Here is a 14,654-nt window from a genome sequence, read left to right on the forward strand (position 1 = left end):
AAGATTATCTTCTGTGTCTGTGTTAATTGGTTTCCCTTTTCTTTGTTGAAGAGGGTCTGTGCAATCCTTCTGCCTAGTCCGCCATCTTGCCCTTGTCTCCCATAATTAATTCTTGTCCTATGTACTCATCAGAGAATTCCCTGGATGTCGTAAATGGTTAAGCACTGGGCTAACCAAAAGGTTGACAGTTCACACCCACTCAGAAGTGCCTTGGAAAACAATCCTGGTGATTTGCTCCAAAAGGCCAGCACCATGAAAACCCTATGGAGCACAGTCCTACTCTGATACACACGAGTCACCATGATACAGAATGGACTTCATGGAACTGGTTTGTTTTGTTTTTGTACTTATCAGAGCAGATGCTCTGATACTTTTACATACCTTAAAAAATTTGATCATTGAGAGATTCAGTATTATAATCATGACTCAGTATTATAATTTTTATTGCACAGATGGGAAAATAGAGGCAAGTGAGGGCACATGGCAAGTTAGTGGCCTGAATTGAAGCCTGGGTCTCCAGCCTGCTTCCTGTTAGTGAAGTTGTCTCTCAGGGAACCATTTTATCTGTAATCAAATCTTTTTTTTTTTCCACCCCCTGCTTAATTTCTTTTGCTTGAAATGCTGCCTTTGCTGCCTGGCCCATCTAATACAAGCGAAGACTGCAGGCAAACTAGTATTCTTTTGTTACAATAGATGTCATTTTGTAACTCTCATTTTCCAAATCTACTTGAAAGCAAACCTTGTGCCTTTGTGTATTTTGTGTTAGAAAAAAACTCATAAATAGGCTGTTGATGGCAGTAAACTATCTTAGACAGGATCCCTGAGTAGAGGGACAGGCAGTTTTGTGTAAGTCCTAATAGAATAAGTAAGCCAAACACTCTGTAATGGGTATTGGTAGCATAGTGTCTAAGGCATTTGACTGCTAACCATAAGGCTGTCAGTTCAAACCCACCAGCCACTCCTTGAAAGGAGTATTGGGCGATCTATTTCCATAGTGATACTGCCTCAGAAACCCAAGCGGGGGTCGCTATGAGTCGGATCCGACTCGACAGCAGTGAGTTTGGTTTTTTTATCTCCAAGATTTGGCAACTAAGCCACACTTTCAAATATGACCATACCACATAGATTCTTTTCATCCAGTACTTTGGTCTGACATTTGCAGACCTCTACTTCACTGACTGTCAGGAGCTCTGGTGGCGTAGTGCCCAAGGCATTTGACTGCTAACCGGAAGGCTGGTGGTTCAAACCCACCAGCCACTCCTCAGAAGGAAGATTTGGCAATCTACCTCCATAGTAATACTGCCTCGGAAACCCAAAGAGGGGTCACTATGAGTCGGATCCTACTCCACGGCAGTGATTGCATTTTGTGTTACTTCACCATCAGTAGAACCTCATGGGCTTCTGAAAGATCATAGAGTGCCTTTTTTTAAAAAATTTTTATCATGAATGTTTACAGAGAAAATCCAATTTCCATACAGCAGTTCATACACATTTTTTTCATGACATTGACTGCAATTCTCAACAATGTAACAGCTCTCTTCGTACTTCCTCCCTATAGTTAGCTCTTCCCTGTGTCCTTTTTTCCTATGCATTCCTGCCCCTTGAGCTATCTCCCTGTGCAAATACTACTGCCCTTCTGTTCTCTTATGATTGATGTTCTAAGGATTATGCCTACCTGATGTAAATGTTCACCCCATATACCTGTCTGTTGTTTGGCTGGAAGCCACAGAAGTGAGTCCAGTTCCAGGCCCGATGGGTGACTAGGGGCCATAGTCTGAGGGGTCTTACCAGGCTCTCTCCGAGCAGTCATAGCATGCCTTTTGTCTTTGGGTAGCCTCCATCCAACTCATATTCACTGTAACTTCAGAGATAACAATTCATGGATCCAAAGTCTATAAACAAGTGAACAGGAAAGAGTAAGTAAAATACATTTAAAAATGGGACAGAGTTAAAGAAAATAAAAGGGAAAAGCTTATGTAGAGGAGAAGATGACATGTTGGGTACTCTGTAATCTTTGTGGAGTCCGTGAATGATGCAAACGGTTAACATGCTGCTGCTAAATAGAGAGTTGTGTTTCAAGTCCACCCAGAGGAATCTTGGAAGAAAGTCCTGGAGATCTGCTTCTGAAAAATCAGCCATTGAAAACCTGTGGAATACAGTTTCACTCTGACACACATGGGTTACCATGAGTCAGAGTCAACTCGTGGTAATTTTTTTTTTTTTAATTATCTTTGTGTTCAAAATAGAGCTAGTTAACTCTAAATTACATGGCATCTAATTCAATGCACTGAGAATTAACAGATGAGGTCTTGCTGCATTGAGCTGATGTTTTACAGAAACATCAAGGTTAGTTTTTACAAATATGACAAGATCAGTTTTTTATCATGATTTTCCTGAAAAAGAGAATTTAGAATTTAGTTGTTGCAACACACTCTACCAGCAAGCCTCCTGCCCAGAGGCACTCTGCAAAAGAACATGGGGGAGGAGGCATCTGCTGACCTCCTCTAACTTCACAAGGGGGAGGGAGAATCTCCATCAACAGCATCAGCCCAAGGCTGATTCCTATGAAGCAGAAGTCTGACATGCTGCCACCCTCCAATCTTTTCGCCAGTTCTGACACAACCATCCTTCCCATGGCACTCTACTTCTCTGCTGGGTTCGATAATTTGTTGCAGTGGCCACACAGAACTCGTAGACAATACTCACGATTATGGGGTTTACTAGGGAAGCAACAGGTTACAGTTCAGGTCCAGAAATGCTCAGGATATAATTCTTTGATCAGGACAGCCTCCCACTCAGCCATGCCTGTAAGCATGCCTCTCTTTTGCCCTCGGTCTCTTTGCCTGGCCTCTGCCGTGCTCAGGCAAGTGTTACAAAGCTCTTTACCTCTGCCAGTAGCTGCACCCCACTCCACCAGCAAGCCTCCTGCCCAAAGGCACTCCGCTGTCTTGCTCCGTGGGCTGGTAAGCCCACCACTCTGTCTAGTGCCACCCTCTGGATTCTGAGGCCCCTGCTGCCACTGTCTCTCCAGGAGGTCCAGCGCCCAGATCTCAGGTCCAAGGATGTCCTATATTGGCTGCTCTTTCTTCTTAATGATAGTGAGACTCCCCCCTCCCTTTTCTGCCTCTGAAATGGCTCAGTTTAAGCCTATCAGAATGGCAAAACTGACCAATCCTCATGTTAGAGTTCCATATCCTTTATTTGCATGGTCCCATCCTCCACAAAGGTGCCATGTACCTTATTTACATTATTAGCAAATTAGCCAATCCTTTCTGTGGGCCACAAGCATCTCACATTTCTATAGTCCCACTCAGTCATTTGTTGGGAGTTACAAAGACCATGGCTAGAAGAACCATACCAAGTAATTCCCTGCACTACAGGAAGGTTTTCATTATACATGTATAAACCACACCTAGTTTTCTGTCCATCACTGGCACAAATACTAAGTGTAATATATGGAAATATGTTTAGTGTATGTGTCAAGTATGTGAAATTATCTAATCCTTGTATTATTCTGCTCATCTTTATCATGTGTTCATAAATTTTTCATCCCAAAACTGTTCATAGATTCACCTTTCATGAACGTCTCATATAAGATGAGTAAGTTGTATAGAGCCAGCTGAGTAATTCTTGCCATATAGAGACCAATAAGCAGGATTGTCAAGGCAGCTACCCTACTACTTTGTTCCCTCTAAAAATGCTGGAGAGGGCATCCTTGTCTGAAGAAACCAGTCAGATACCAAGTAATTGTTCTCTGAAATGGCTGAAACCTATTTATACACAGAACTGTTTTCAGCTCTATAGTTTGATTTTTGCTGACAAGATCTCTAGCAAATAATCTCTTCTGGTCATTTGGAATATATCTTATGAGCTATAAAAATGCTCATATCTTGACTCAATGTATAATCCCACCTATGATGTTTTTTCTAAGGAAAGAAAGTAAATACAAAGCTTTAATCATAAACATCACAGTGTGCTTTATAAAAGTGAACAGTCAGGAACAATCAGAGCCAACAAAAGAGGTGACTAAATGATGGTGCATCATTTTATTTAAAATTATAATTAGAGAGACTACATAGCAGCATGTTACATGGTATAGTAAGTGAAAAGAGCAGTTCCAAATTTTATCTATGTAATTATGACAACTGTGTACAAATTACATAAACACAGGAGGTCGCCATGAGTTGGAATTGACTTGAGACGACAGTATCAGGTTTGATTTTTTTTTTTTTTTTTTTCTTTTTCTTTTGATGAACAAAGGCTAGAAAGTGATGTGGGCATTTGTGTTCCTATGGCAAGATTTAGGAGACTTTTCTTTTACTGTCAGACTTCTGTGTTGACAGTGGACAAGGGTAGAAGGTGGGTGATGGATGGGGCTGCAGTGCTCACCAGAACCATTCATCATGGAGAAAGGGGTTTGTGTTTTACACCAGAGAGCTTGAGCTTCATCCAGGCAGTGGAGCAGAGAATGACAGGACCAGATTTGTGTTTTGCAAAGAGTGCTGTGTGGGGAAGGAATTGGAATAGGATGAGAATGCTGGTCAGGAGATGACCAGTGGGCTGGACAGGGGAGTGCTACCAGTCCTTGGAGATATGGGGAAGGATCCTTGGCAGTGGCAGCAGTGGGACTAGCACCTGTTCTGAAATACAACCGTTGCACTTCAAGATTCTTGAAATGTGTTTCAGATGTAAATTTATTTCCTATATACATATCCATCTGTATGCAGATCTTTAAAATGTATGCATATGTGTATTCCATCTGCTTCGGAAATATTCGGAAAAGCCTAGCTGAAGATGCTGGCAAATTTTTAATAACATAGTCTTATCATACATTCTTATTATATGTTTCATTTGAATAATAATAGAATGTCTTTAAAATATGACCATAGTAAAATGATCCTATTGTAATGGAATTATTTTGCTATTGCCTCTACTATAATGGCCCTTTGTTGAGCATTCACTGCATTTATGTGGCTACATTTCTTAGAATTGCCCTCAAGTTTATGTCCTGGCTGGTTCCAGGAAGAATGTAGTGCAGCAATGCTAGGGTTACAAATCCTGGGTTTCAGAATGTTACTGATTCTTGAACCTGTCCTCTCTTTTATCTCCCTTATACTCAGCAATCCGTCTGCGTGCTAACTACTTCCTTGCCACCCACACTGCACACTTAGATCAAGTTCTTACCCTTCCTCGCCTATGATTTCCTTACACATAGTAACACTTCAGTTTCCTGATCAATGAAATAAAAAATGAGATTAAATATACGTGAATGTATTTTGTAATGTATAAAGGGATACACAAATGTTAGTTGTTATTCTTTCCAATATTAAAATTCAGTGATTCTGACTACCACAGTATTTCATTTGAAGAGAAAATCATGTGCTGTTTTTCTTCCTTACTGTTCTACCATAAATAAATCAGTGCATCATTTTGTGTGAGAAAAGTAGATCATTTTAATCAGTTAGAATCTGTATTATTTTTAAAAAATATTTTGTACATACTTTTTTTTTAATGTGGCAAGAAGCAAAATAGAGCAAAAAATGCATGATTAGAGAAAGGCAACGTGACACTAAGTAAATAAAAGGAGTATGTATCTATAAAATTAAACTTAATTAACCTTATTAACCTTAATTAACCTTATTAGCTATATCCCCTAACTGGGAGCTCTGGTGGCATAGTGCCTAAGGCACTTGACTGCTGACCAGAAGGCTGGTGGTTCAAACCCACCAGCCACTCCTCTGAAGGAAGGTTGGGCAATCTACTTCCGTAGTGATACTACCTCGGAAACCCAAGGAGGGGTTGCTATGAGTCAGATTCGACTCGACAGCAGTGAGTTAGTGTAGATCCCCTAACTACCACCTTGGCAGAATAAATCTCTGTGTGCCTAAGAGATGAGTTTCCTACTGAGCATGACTTTGGGACACTGTGGGGAGAAAACCTGTGTCTTCTTTACTGAGTACATCACACAGAGAGGGAGGTCTTAACTGCCACACAAGTAAGGCAGAAACCTGGTAGAATAAGGAGGGCACATCCTTGGCCAAACCCCATTCTGACGGAGTCTGAATGCCAGATGCTAACTTTTCAGCATAGAAGCAAAATGGTTGTTTCATGCTGCTCCTTATTGTTGGTAATTACTGTCCAGTCAGTTCCCACTCCTAGAGGCCCCGTTGTGTGCAGAGCAGAACTGCTCCATAGAGTTGTTGAGACTGATTTTTCAGAAGTAGATTGCCAGGCCTTTCTTCTGAAGTGCCTCTGGGGTAGTTTCGAACCCCCAGCCTTTCACTAAAATCTAACATTTAACCATTTGTCCCACCCGGGGACTCTACCCTTGCTCCTAGCCTGGCCTTTTCGCTTTTCCTGTCAAAGCCCATACATCCTGTTACCCCAGTATCCAATGGGAGTCTTCTCAGGTGGAACTGAAATTTGTCAAATCAGTGAGCACCTTTGTGTTTCCTGACTATCAGCCATTCCTGGAAGGTGAGAGCCTTCACAGCTGAGATTCCCTCACATCTCTCACTGCTTATGTCAGCATAGAAACGTTTCCTCAGGGTGTGGTGTTAGCACTTGTCAAAGAGTGTCCATTTGCCATGGTTTAACCCTTTGGGGAAATCCCTGGGTGGTTAATGTGCTCAGCTGCCAACCACAAAGGTTGGAGGTTGGAGTCCATCCAGAGGCACCTCAGAAGGAAGGCCTGGTGATCTACTTCTGAAAAACTAGCCATGGAAAACCCGGTGGAGCTCAGTTCTACTCTGAGGTACATGGGGTGTCATCCTGAGTCAGTTGACGCCAACTGGTTTTGTAAAACTCTTAGGGAGTCATGAACCCCTTTGAGGATCTATTAAAAACTTTGGAACTTCTCAGAAAAATAAGTCTTCATTCCAAAATCTGCCAATAATTTTAGATGGTTAGGGCTCTCCAGAATTCCATCTGGGGGATTCACAGAGCCCATATGACCCTTGTTTTCTAAAATACCTTTCAGGTTTTGCTTTTTAAAAAACATTTGTTGTTGAGGTAAAATTCATATAACCTAATAGTAACCATTTTAAAGTATACAATTCAGTGGCATCTAGTATCTTCATGATGATGGGCAACCATCATCTTTATCTAGATCCAAAACATTTTCATTGTCCCCAAAAGAGGCCCTGTAGCAATTAAATAGTCATTCCTTGTTCTCCCCAGCCCCTGACAATCACTAATCTGCTTTCAGTCTGAATTTTTCACATAAATGGAATCATAAAATATGTGACTTCTTGTGTGTTTTTAAAGTTCATCCACATTGGATCATGTATCAGTATTTCATTCCTGTTTATGGCTAAATAATATTCCATTATATGGATACACCACATTTTCCATACCCATTCATCTGTTGATGGGCATTTGTGTGGTTTCTACCTTTTAGTGGAATTATGAATACTGCTGCTATGAACATGTGTACAAGTATTTTTTGAATATTTGTTTTAAATTCTTTGGGGTATATACTTAGTAATAGAATTGCTGGGTCACATGATAACTCTGTGTTTAACTTTTTGAGGAACTGCCAATAAAGTTTTGCTTTTGAATTCAGATATAACTTAACTTCGCACAAAACAAACCTCAGCACTACAGTAATTTTTGACATTTCTTTACCAGTTAAATGCCACTGATTGTTTAAAATTCTAGCTTGAATAAATTATTGGGTAAAGAAAAACAATATATAATCTTACTAATACTGAGATTTTGTGTTTCAGGTCTGACTACAGCCACATATCCTCTGCCAGCAGTAAGTATCTCTTAAATATCCTTCAACATTGTCTTAACAGTTCCCTGAGGTGCCTCTAATGCCATCTACTTGACATATGCTTTAATAGTAAATAAGAACCTCCAAGTGTCCTTGCCAAAGAGAAGGATGTTCTAACTCTGCAAGCGGAGGTTTTTCTTCCAGAATTGAATGTACTTTGATTTCAGTACTAGGTATGCCAGTTCTTTCCCTACAGACGTTCAGGCTGAAGGAACTAGCCTAGGTTTTGTCAGTGCACATACCTCTAGAAACACCTTTTCTGAAGATCTGAAACATTTATCCAATACCTGCTCCCTGCAGGCACTTCTAGAGGGCAGTGGTAGTTCAATGGTAGAATTCTCACCTTCTATGTGAAGAGCGGAGTTCACTTTCCAGCCAGTGTGCCTCATATGCAACCACCCCCTGTCTGTCAGTGGAGGCCTGCGTGTGCTGTGATGTTGAACACATTTCAGCAGAGCTTCTGGACTAAGAAAGACTAGGAAGAAAGGCCTGGGAATCTGGTTCTAAAAAATCAGCCAGTGAAAAACCCTGTGGATCACAGCAGTTTGATCCTCTTGTACATGGGGTCGCTGTGGTGGTTCTGTTTGTGTGTCAGCTTAGCTGGGCCTGGTTAAGTGGCCAGGCAGCTGGAGGTAGTTATTTCCCATGAGGAGACTGGCAGTCAACTCCATGGTGGGATCTACCACAAGCAGCTGAGTAACTGCTTTGGGTATATGGTCTGGTTCCCTTATATAAGAAGCAGTTTTGGGAATGGTCTCTAGCTTGTGGCACACTTGAACTCTGCATGTAGCCATGTCATTGTTCAGCAGTCTGCCATACTCTGCCGACCTTGGGACTTACAGTGGACTTGAATAAATGGCTTGGTAGTAGTTTGGTAACATTGAGACTATGCCTTTTTATTTTTCAACCTTGGGCTTGGCAGCTTCAGCAGCCAACAGCTGAGTGAAGAAATGCGTCTAGCTTCAGCGGGCTGGGAGCAAGAGGCAGAGCTGAAGCCCAAGGCTGAGGGGCTTTCACCCAGCCCCTAAAGCTTGGCACTTTGAACTGGGACTTAAAGTCTCCAAACTATGAGAGAATAAACTGTTTGTTCAGCCATCCCATCTGTGGTCTATTCTTGTCAGAGCAGCACTAGGTAACCACAAGTCGCCATAGGTCAGTCAACTTGTCAACAGCTGACAAGAACAATAGCAGGTACTCTGGAGTCCCTGGGTGGTAAACCAAAAACCAAAACCAAACTCACTGTGATGGAGTCGGATTCAAGTCATAATGATCCTTTCTTGGGTTTCCGAGGCAGTATCACTATGGAATTAGGTTGCCCAACCTTCCTACCGAGGAGTGGCTGGTGGGTTTGAACCGCCAGGCTTCTGGTTAGCAGTCAAGTGCCAAACAATATGCTTGGCTGCTAGCTGAAAAGGTGGCAGCACAAGTCCACCTAGAGGCACCTTGGAAGAAAGACGTACCAATCTCATTCTAAACAATCAGCTATTGAAAACCTTATGGATCACAGTTCTACTCTGAAGCTCATGGGTCAGAATTGAGTCAATGGTGAGTGGTTATTTTGGGCAGGCATTCTACTAATGGGTCGCTCAGAGCACATTTTCTGGATCCCTGGCCTGGTCCCAGCTCATCTGTTGGCAAATTTCCTCATTTGTATTTCTGCATCTGTGGGCAAGTATTAATCCCCTTCCCAGTATGGAGGAAACTTCCTTCTGTGACAAAATCCTGCAAAGTGTGTTGATAGCAACACATATGTAGATTATAATTAGGGAATTCAGGTATCATTTCTTCATTAAATGTAGCTAAGAAGAATACGGGAGCTCTGGTAACTAGTGCCTAAGGCACTTGACTGCTAACCAGAAGGCTGACGGTTCAAGCCCACCAGGCACTCCTCGAAAGGAAGGTTGGGCAATCTACTTCCGTAGTGATACTGCCTCAGAAACCCAAGGAGGGGTCGCTATGAGTCGGGTCCAGCTCAATGGCACGTAACAACAATGACAACAAAGATAAAGACATTTTTATCAATCCAGCTTTCCTTATTTGTTATTTCTAGCTTAAAGGTGATTATTATGTGAATACGTTTCAAAGACACTGAGCATAAAAAGGTGCTTATACTTAATATTAAGAAGCTCTGGTGGCATAGCGGCTAAAGCATTTGACTACTAACCAGATGGTTGGTGGTTCAAACCTACACTAACCACTTCATGGAAGGAAGACGGGGCAATCTCCTTCCATAAAGACTTACTGCCTTGAAAACTCAATGGGGGTCGTCACTATGAGTCATAACTGAATCAATGGCCATGGTATTTTGGTTTTCTACTTAATATTAAATTATTAGTAAATCTATTTGCAAGAAGTTGTGTCTTATGTGCGGGAAGAATTTACAGTCATTAAGAACATGTAAATGACCAGGTCCATTCAGATTGATTGAACATTTACATTAAAATAAAAAATGATTCTTACAAGAGAAGCCCTGAGTTTTTAAAATCAGAAAATTCTGAATTGTTTTGCCCTGCCTCACTGTCCTGCTTGACTCTCAATTCTAAATAGCTCCCAAATGGAGAGACACTTAATTAGATTATTCTGTTTATTGATGTTCAGAATTAGTTTTCTTTTGCAGTAAGAGCCTGCAGAAAGCTGTTGATCTGGAATTGTAATTTAGTGTCAAATTATATTTCATTATTAGTGTAACTGCAATGAGCAATTTCTGAGAATCTGAGCCAACTGGAGACCGAACATTGCCTCTTACTTATTAAGAATCATTAGTAATAATGAGAATCATGCTCCAGTGATTTGCACTCATTCCCTGAAGCCTTTTCCTTCCTAAAATCAGAGAAGGCTCTCTCTCACTCTCACTCTTTCTCCGTGCCACTGTTCTCATTTCTCTCAGTTTTGCCCAGAGGCTACATTTTTTTTAAGAATGATTTTTATAAAATACTTGCCTGAGGTCTTTACTCAATTTGTAGCTCTCAAATCGGTCCTCTGGGTCACAACAAACCACGTCTCTAGTCAGTGAAACCGGTAATTTGGTTTGGGATAGTCTCCTCTCCATTACGTTAATTGCAGTTTCTGACTTGGAATTTCTCTTAATGCCTCTGGGATCAATACCTTTTTGTTGCTTTTCCTTTCACTTTAAATACTTGGTCACAATACCTTTTTGTTGCTTTTCCTTTCACTTTAAATACTTGGTGATTCTTGCCTCACACCTCAGTGGGTGGCAGGGCCTTTTCTTGAATGAGTGTATATGTGTTTCAATTGGAAATGGCTTTGGATAACAATAATAGAACAATAATAGGAGCACTGGTGGCTTAGTGCCTAAGGCATGTGACTGCTAAGGAGAAGGCTGGTAGTTCAAACCCACCAGCCACTCTGCGGAAGGAAGACTAGGAAGACGGGAATCTACCTCCATAAAGATTTACCACTTCATAAAACCAAAAGGGGCTCTATGAGTCAGAATCAACTCGATGGCAGTGAGTCTGGTTTGTTTTTTTGAATAGAACAATAATGGTTTTAACAAGTAGGAGTTTGTTTTCAACTAATACTGAAAAAAAAAAAATAAAAGTCTAGAGGAGGCAGTAAAGATCTTGTGTGAAGACTCTTTTAATCTTTCTGGCACACCATGTTCAGATTTTTGCTTCTATCCTCAGGTTACCTCAGAGTTACAATATGGCTGCTTCTACTATAGTCATCACATCCTTGTTCTGCGCAGGAAGAAAGAAAAGAGAAGGGCAAATGGCACCTGCCGGCTGAGTCATTCCCTCTTTTTAATGAGTTTTCAGTAATTTATTTTATCCTTGTTGGCTAGATCTTGGTTACATGTTAGCCCTATTTGCAAGGGATAAATGTAGTGTATTTTTGGTGTATCGTCATCACCAGTGCAGTCAGGGTTTTATTCATAGGGGAGAAGAAGTGGAGAGTGGATACTGATGGGCACCTGACTGTCTCTGCTCCAGCTGTTGCCTGGCCTGCCTTTCCTGCAGCCAAGAACATAAGTCCCACCCATGCCCACATGCAGAGAGGGCCCGTTGAGCAGTCAGTGAAAGGTAACAGTGGACCCTTTCTGGAAAAAAAATTTAAAATAAGTCTAGAATCTTAGATCTAGCCTTTAAAACATGGACTTGACAGAGTGACAATAAGTAAAAGCGTTTTCCAAGTATATTTTCAAAATAAATTTTCCCCACAAACTAGACACTCATGAACTTAATAGAGAGAAGGTTAGTGAGTTTACTATTTATCCTGAATGATTCAGTTACAGGGTATCTCTGTCACTGTCACTCAGACCTGGTACCTTTCTGTGACCAGCAACATCCAGAGGACTGGGCTAAGAAACCAAACCCACTCCCAGGGAGTCAATTCTGAGTCATAGTGTCCCTGCAGGACAGAGTAGAGCTGCTGCATAGGGTTTCCAAGGCTGTAAATCTTTACAGAAGCAGACTTCCATATCTTTCTCTCACAGAGTTGCTAAGGGGTTCAAATCACCGACCTTTTGGTTAGCAGCCTAATGCCTTAACCATTGCACCACCAGAGGTCCTTGAAGACTGGGCTTTAGCTGCTTTTTTCAGTCACTCTTTGTCAGTCCTGGGAGCCACCTTGCATCTCATTGTCATTCCAGAGCCATTGGTCAGCTTTTCTCAACTAAATGGCCTATTTCTGAGTGTTTCCTGGTTCCTGATTGGACTCCTTGGAAGGAAGGTTGGGCAATCTACTTCCATAGTGATACCACCTCGGAAAGCCAAAGAGGGGTCCCTATGAGTCAGGTCTAACTTGACAGCAGTGCACTGTGTTGCGTTTGTTTTGATTGGGATTTGAGCAAGGATTCTAACCATTTACTTTTTTTGTGTGTTTGTTTGTATTTTTATTGTGCTTTAATTCAGATTTACAGAGCAGAGTTTGTTTTACATTCAACATTTCGTGCATATTTGGTTTCACTCTCCAGTTAACATCCCCAACCCAACCCACTCTCCTCCCTCCCCTTCCCAGTAATTTCCCTACCCATGCCCCTTCATAGTTATGCACTCTTGTGTGTCCTGCATTTCCTCTGTCTGAATGTTGCCCCTCTGGTGCCCCATGGTTGATTGCTCCAAGGGATGCATCTCCATAGAGTATGTGGATGAGTCACCCTAGGTTGAGTGGTCTGCCTGTATGTCTTAATATTGGGCTGAGAGCCAGCCTCTGGGAGTGAGTTTTATTCCAGGCCCCAAGTGTATCCCAGGGCCATAGTATTGGGGGTCCCATCAGGCTCCATCCAACTAGTAATTCTAGTCATTATTGTGTTTTTAGATTTTGTTCCACATTTTTCCTCCCACTCTATCCAGATCTCCAGTTGTGATCCTTTCCTGAGTGGTTGACACTGGTAGCCAGGCACCATCTAGTTCTTCTGCTCTCAAGCTCCATCATGTTCTAGGGCAGATTACTTGCAAATGCCTTTGTTTTTTTGCACTCTATTGCTTTTGATGATAGGAAACCATTAGTTGCATCTTAGATGGCTGCTCGAAAGCTTTTTTTTCTTTTTTTTGAATTGTGCTTTGGGTGAAAATTTACAGAGCAAATTCATGTTCGATACAGCAGTTCACATACACTTTGTCTCATGACATTGACTACAATTTACCGCAATGCAACAGCTCCCCTCCCACATCCTCCAGATAGTTACCTCTTCCCTGTGTCCATCCCTCCATGCACTCCTGCCCCCTGAGCTGTCTCCCTGTGCATAAACAGCCCTTCTTTCTCCCATGATTTTTCTCTCCAAGGAGTGTATCTACCTCAGGTAAAAGTTCAACTCATATGGCTGTCTTTTGTTTGTCTGGAAGCCATAGGTGTAGGTTCAGTTGCAGACCTGAAGAGCAGCTAGGGACCATAGTCTCAGCGATTCCACCAGGCTCTATCAGACCAGCAAACCTGGTCCCCCCCTTTTTATTTTATCCAAATGATTATGAGTTTTGTTCCACATTGTTCTCCCTCTCTATCCAGTATCTCCTACTTAGATCCCCCTCCAAGTGGTTGACAGTGGTAGCTGGACACCACCTAGTTCTTCTGGTCTCATAATCATAGAGGCTGCAGATTGCATGGTATACCAGTCGCTAGGACTAATTATTTCCATGGATCTTTGGTTTTCTTCATTCTTCCTTGCTCTGGATGAGGAGAGACCCATCGTTGCATCTAGATGGCTTCTTGCAAGCTTTTAAGATCCCAGTTGCTACTCGCCAAAGTAGTAGGTGAAACAATGTCTTTTGTAGTATGTTATGCCAATTGAGCTTGTTGTCCCCTGTGACTATGGTCCCTATCCCACAGGTTCAACTACTTGGTCCCTCTGGGTAGCTGGCTGTGACCAAGAAGTGACTACAACCTTGTCCCTTGTCAGCTCTACTATACACCTGGGAATTCATATCATAGAAATAAACTTACAGGACCACATGTCTGCCAACATGGTCTTGGGTACAGCCCCTGCTTCATAGACATAACTACTAGTTCAGACTGTTCCCCCATCTATCCAATCATATACCCATGTTTGCCTTCACTGTCAACAAAGTACTGTATGTGCAAAAGAATTCATCTTTGTTGTCTGTACCTCCCATGTACCTCTCTATGTCTTTCTCATCCTCAATAGTGTCATATTGGTCACTCACATTTGGTACATATCCCTTTTCTTCACCCAAATCAATACTTATCTCTATCTATTTAACAGCGTTCCCTCCCCTCCCCTCCCACCCCTGGTAACCAGCAAAGACAATTTTCTTCCATACTTAAACCTTTCCTTGACTCTTACAATAACGGACTAATACAATATTTGTCCTTTTGTGATTGACTTATTTCACTCAGTATAATGTCCTCCAAGTTCATCCACGTTATGTGGTGTTTTGCAGATTCTACATTATTCTTTAGC

At 41.7% G+C, this 14,654-nt stretch overlaps 1 protein-coding gene across 1 annotated transcript in view; it reads left to right on the forward strand.

The window, feature by feature from the left end:
* Positions 1 to 14,654, forward strand: part of FAM124A (family with sequence similarity 124 member A) — a 203,390-nt gene that overhangs the window by 25,329 nt on the left and 163,407 nt on the right. The window contains exon 2 of the mRNA XM_007945225.1: positions 7,728 to 7,759. Within this exon, the coding sequence (XP_007943416.1) occupies positions 7,728 to 7,759 (32 nt within the window). The remainder of the gene's footprint in view (positions 1 to 7,727; positions 7,760 to 14,654) is intronic.

This window comes from Orycteropus afer, unplaced genomic scaffold (assembly GCF_000298275.1).
Source record: "Orycteropus afer afer isolate SDZICR_OR568_19922 unplaced genomic scaffold, OryAfe1.0 scaffold00134, whole genome shotgun sequence".
NCBI lineage: Eukaryota > Metazoa > Chordata > Mammalia > Tubulidentata > Orycteropodidae > Orycteropus > Orycteropus afer.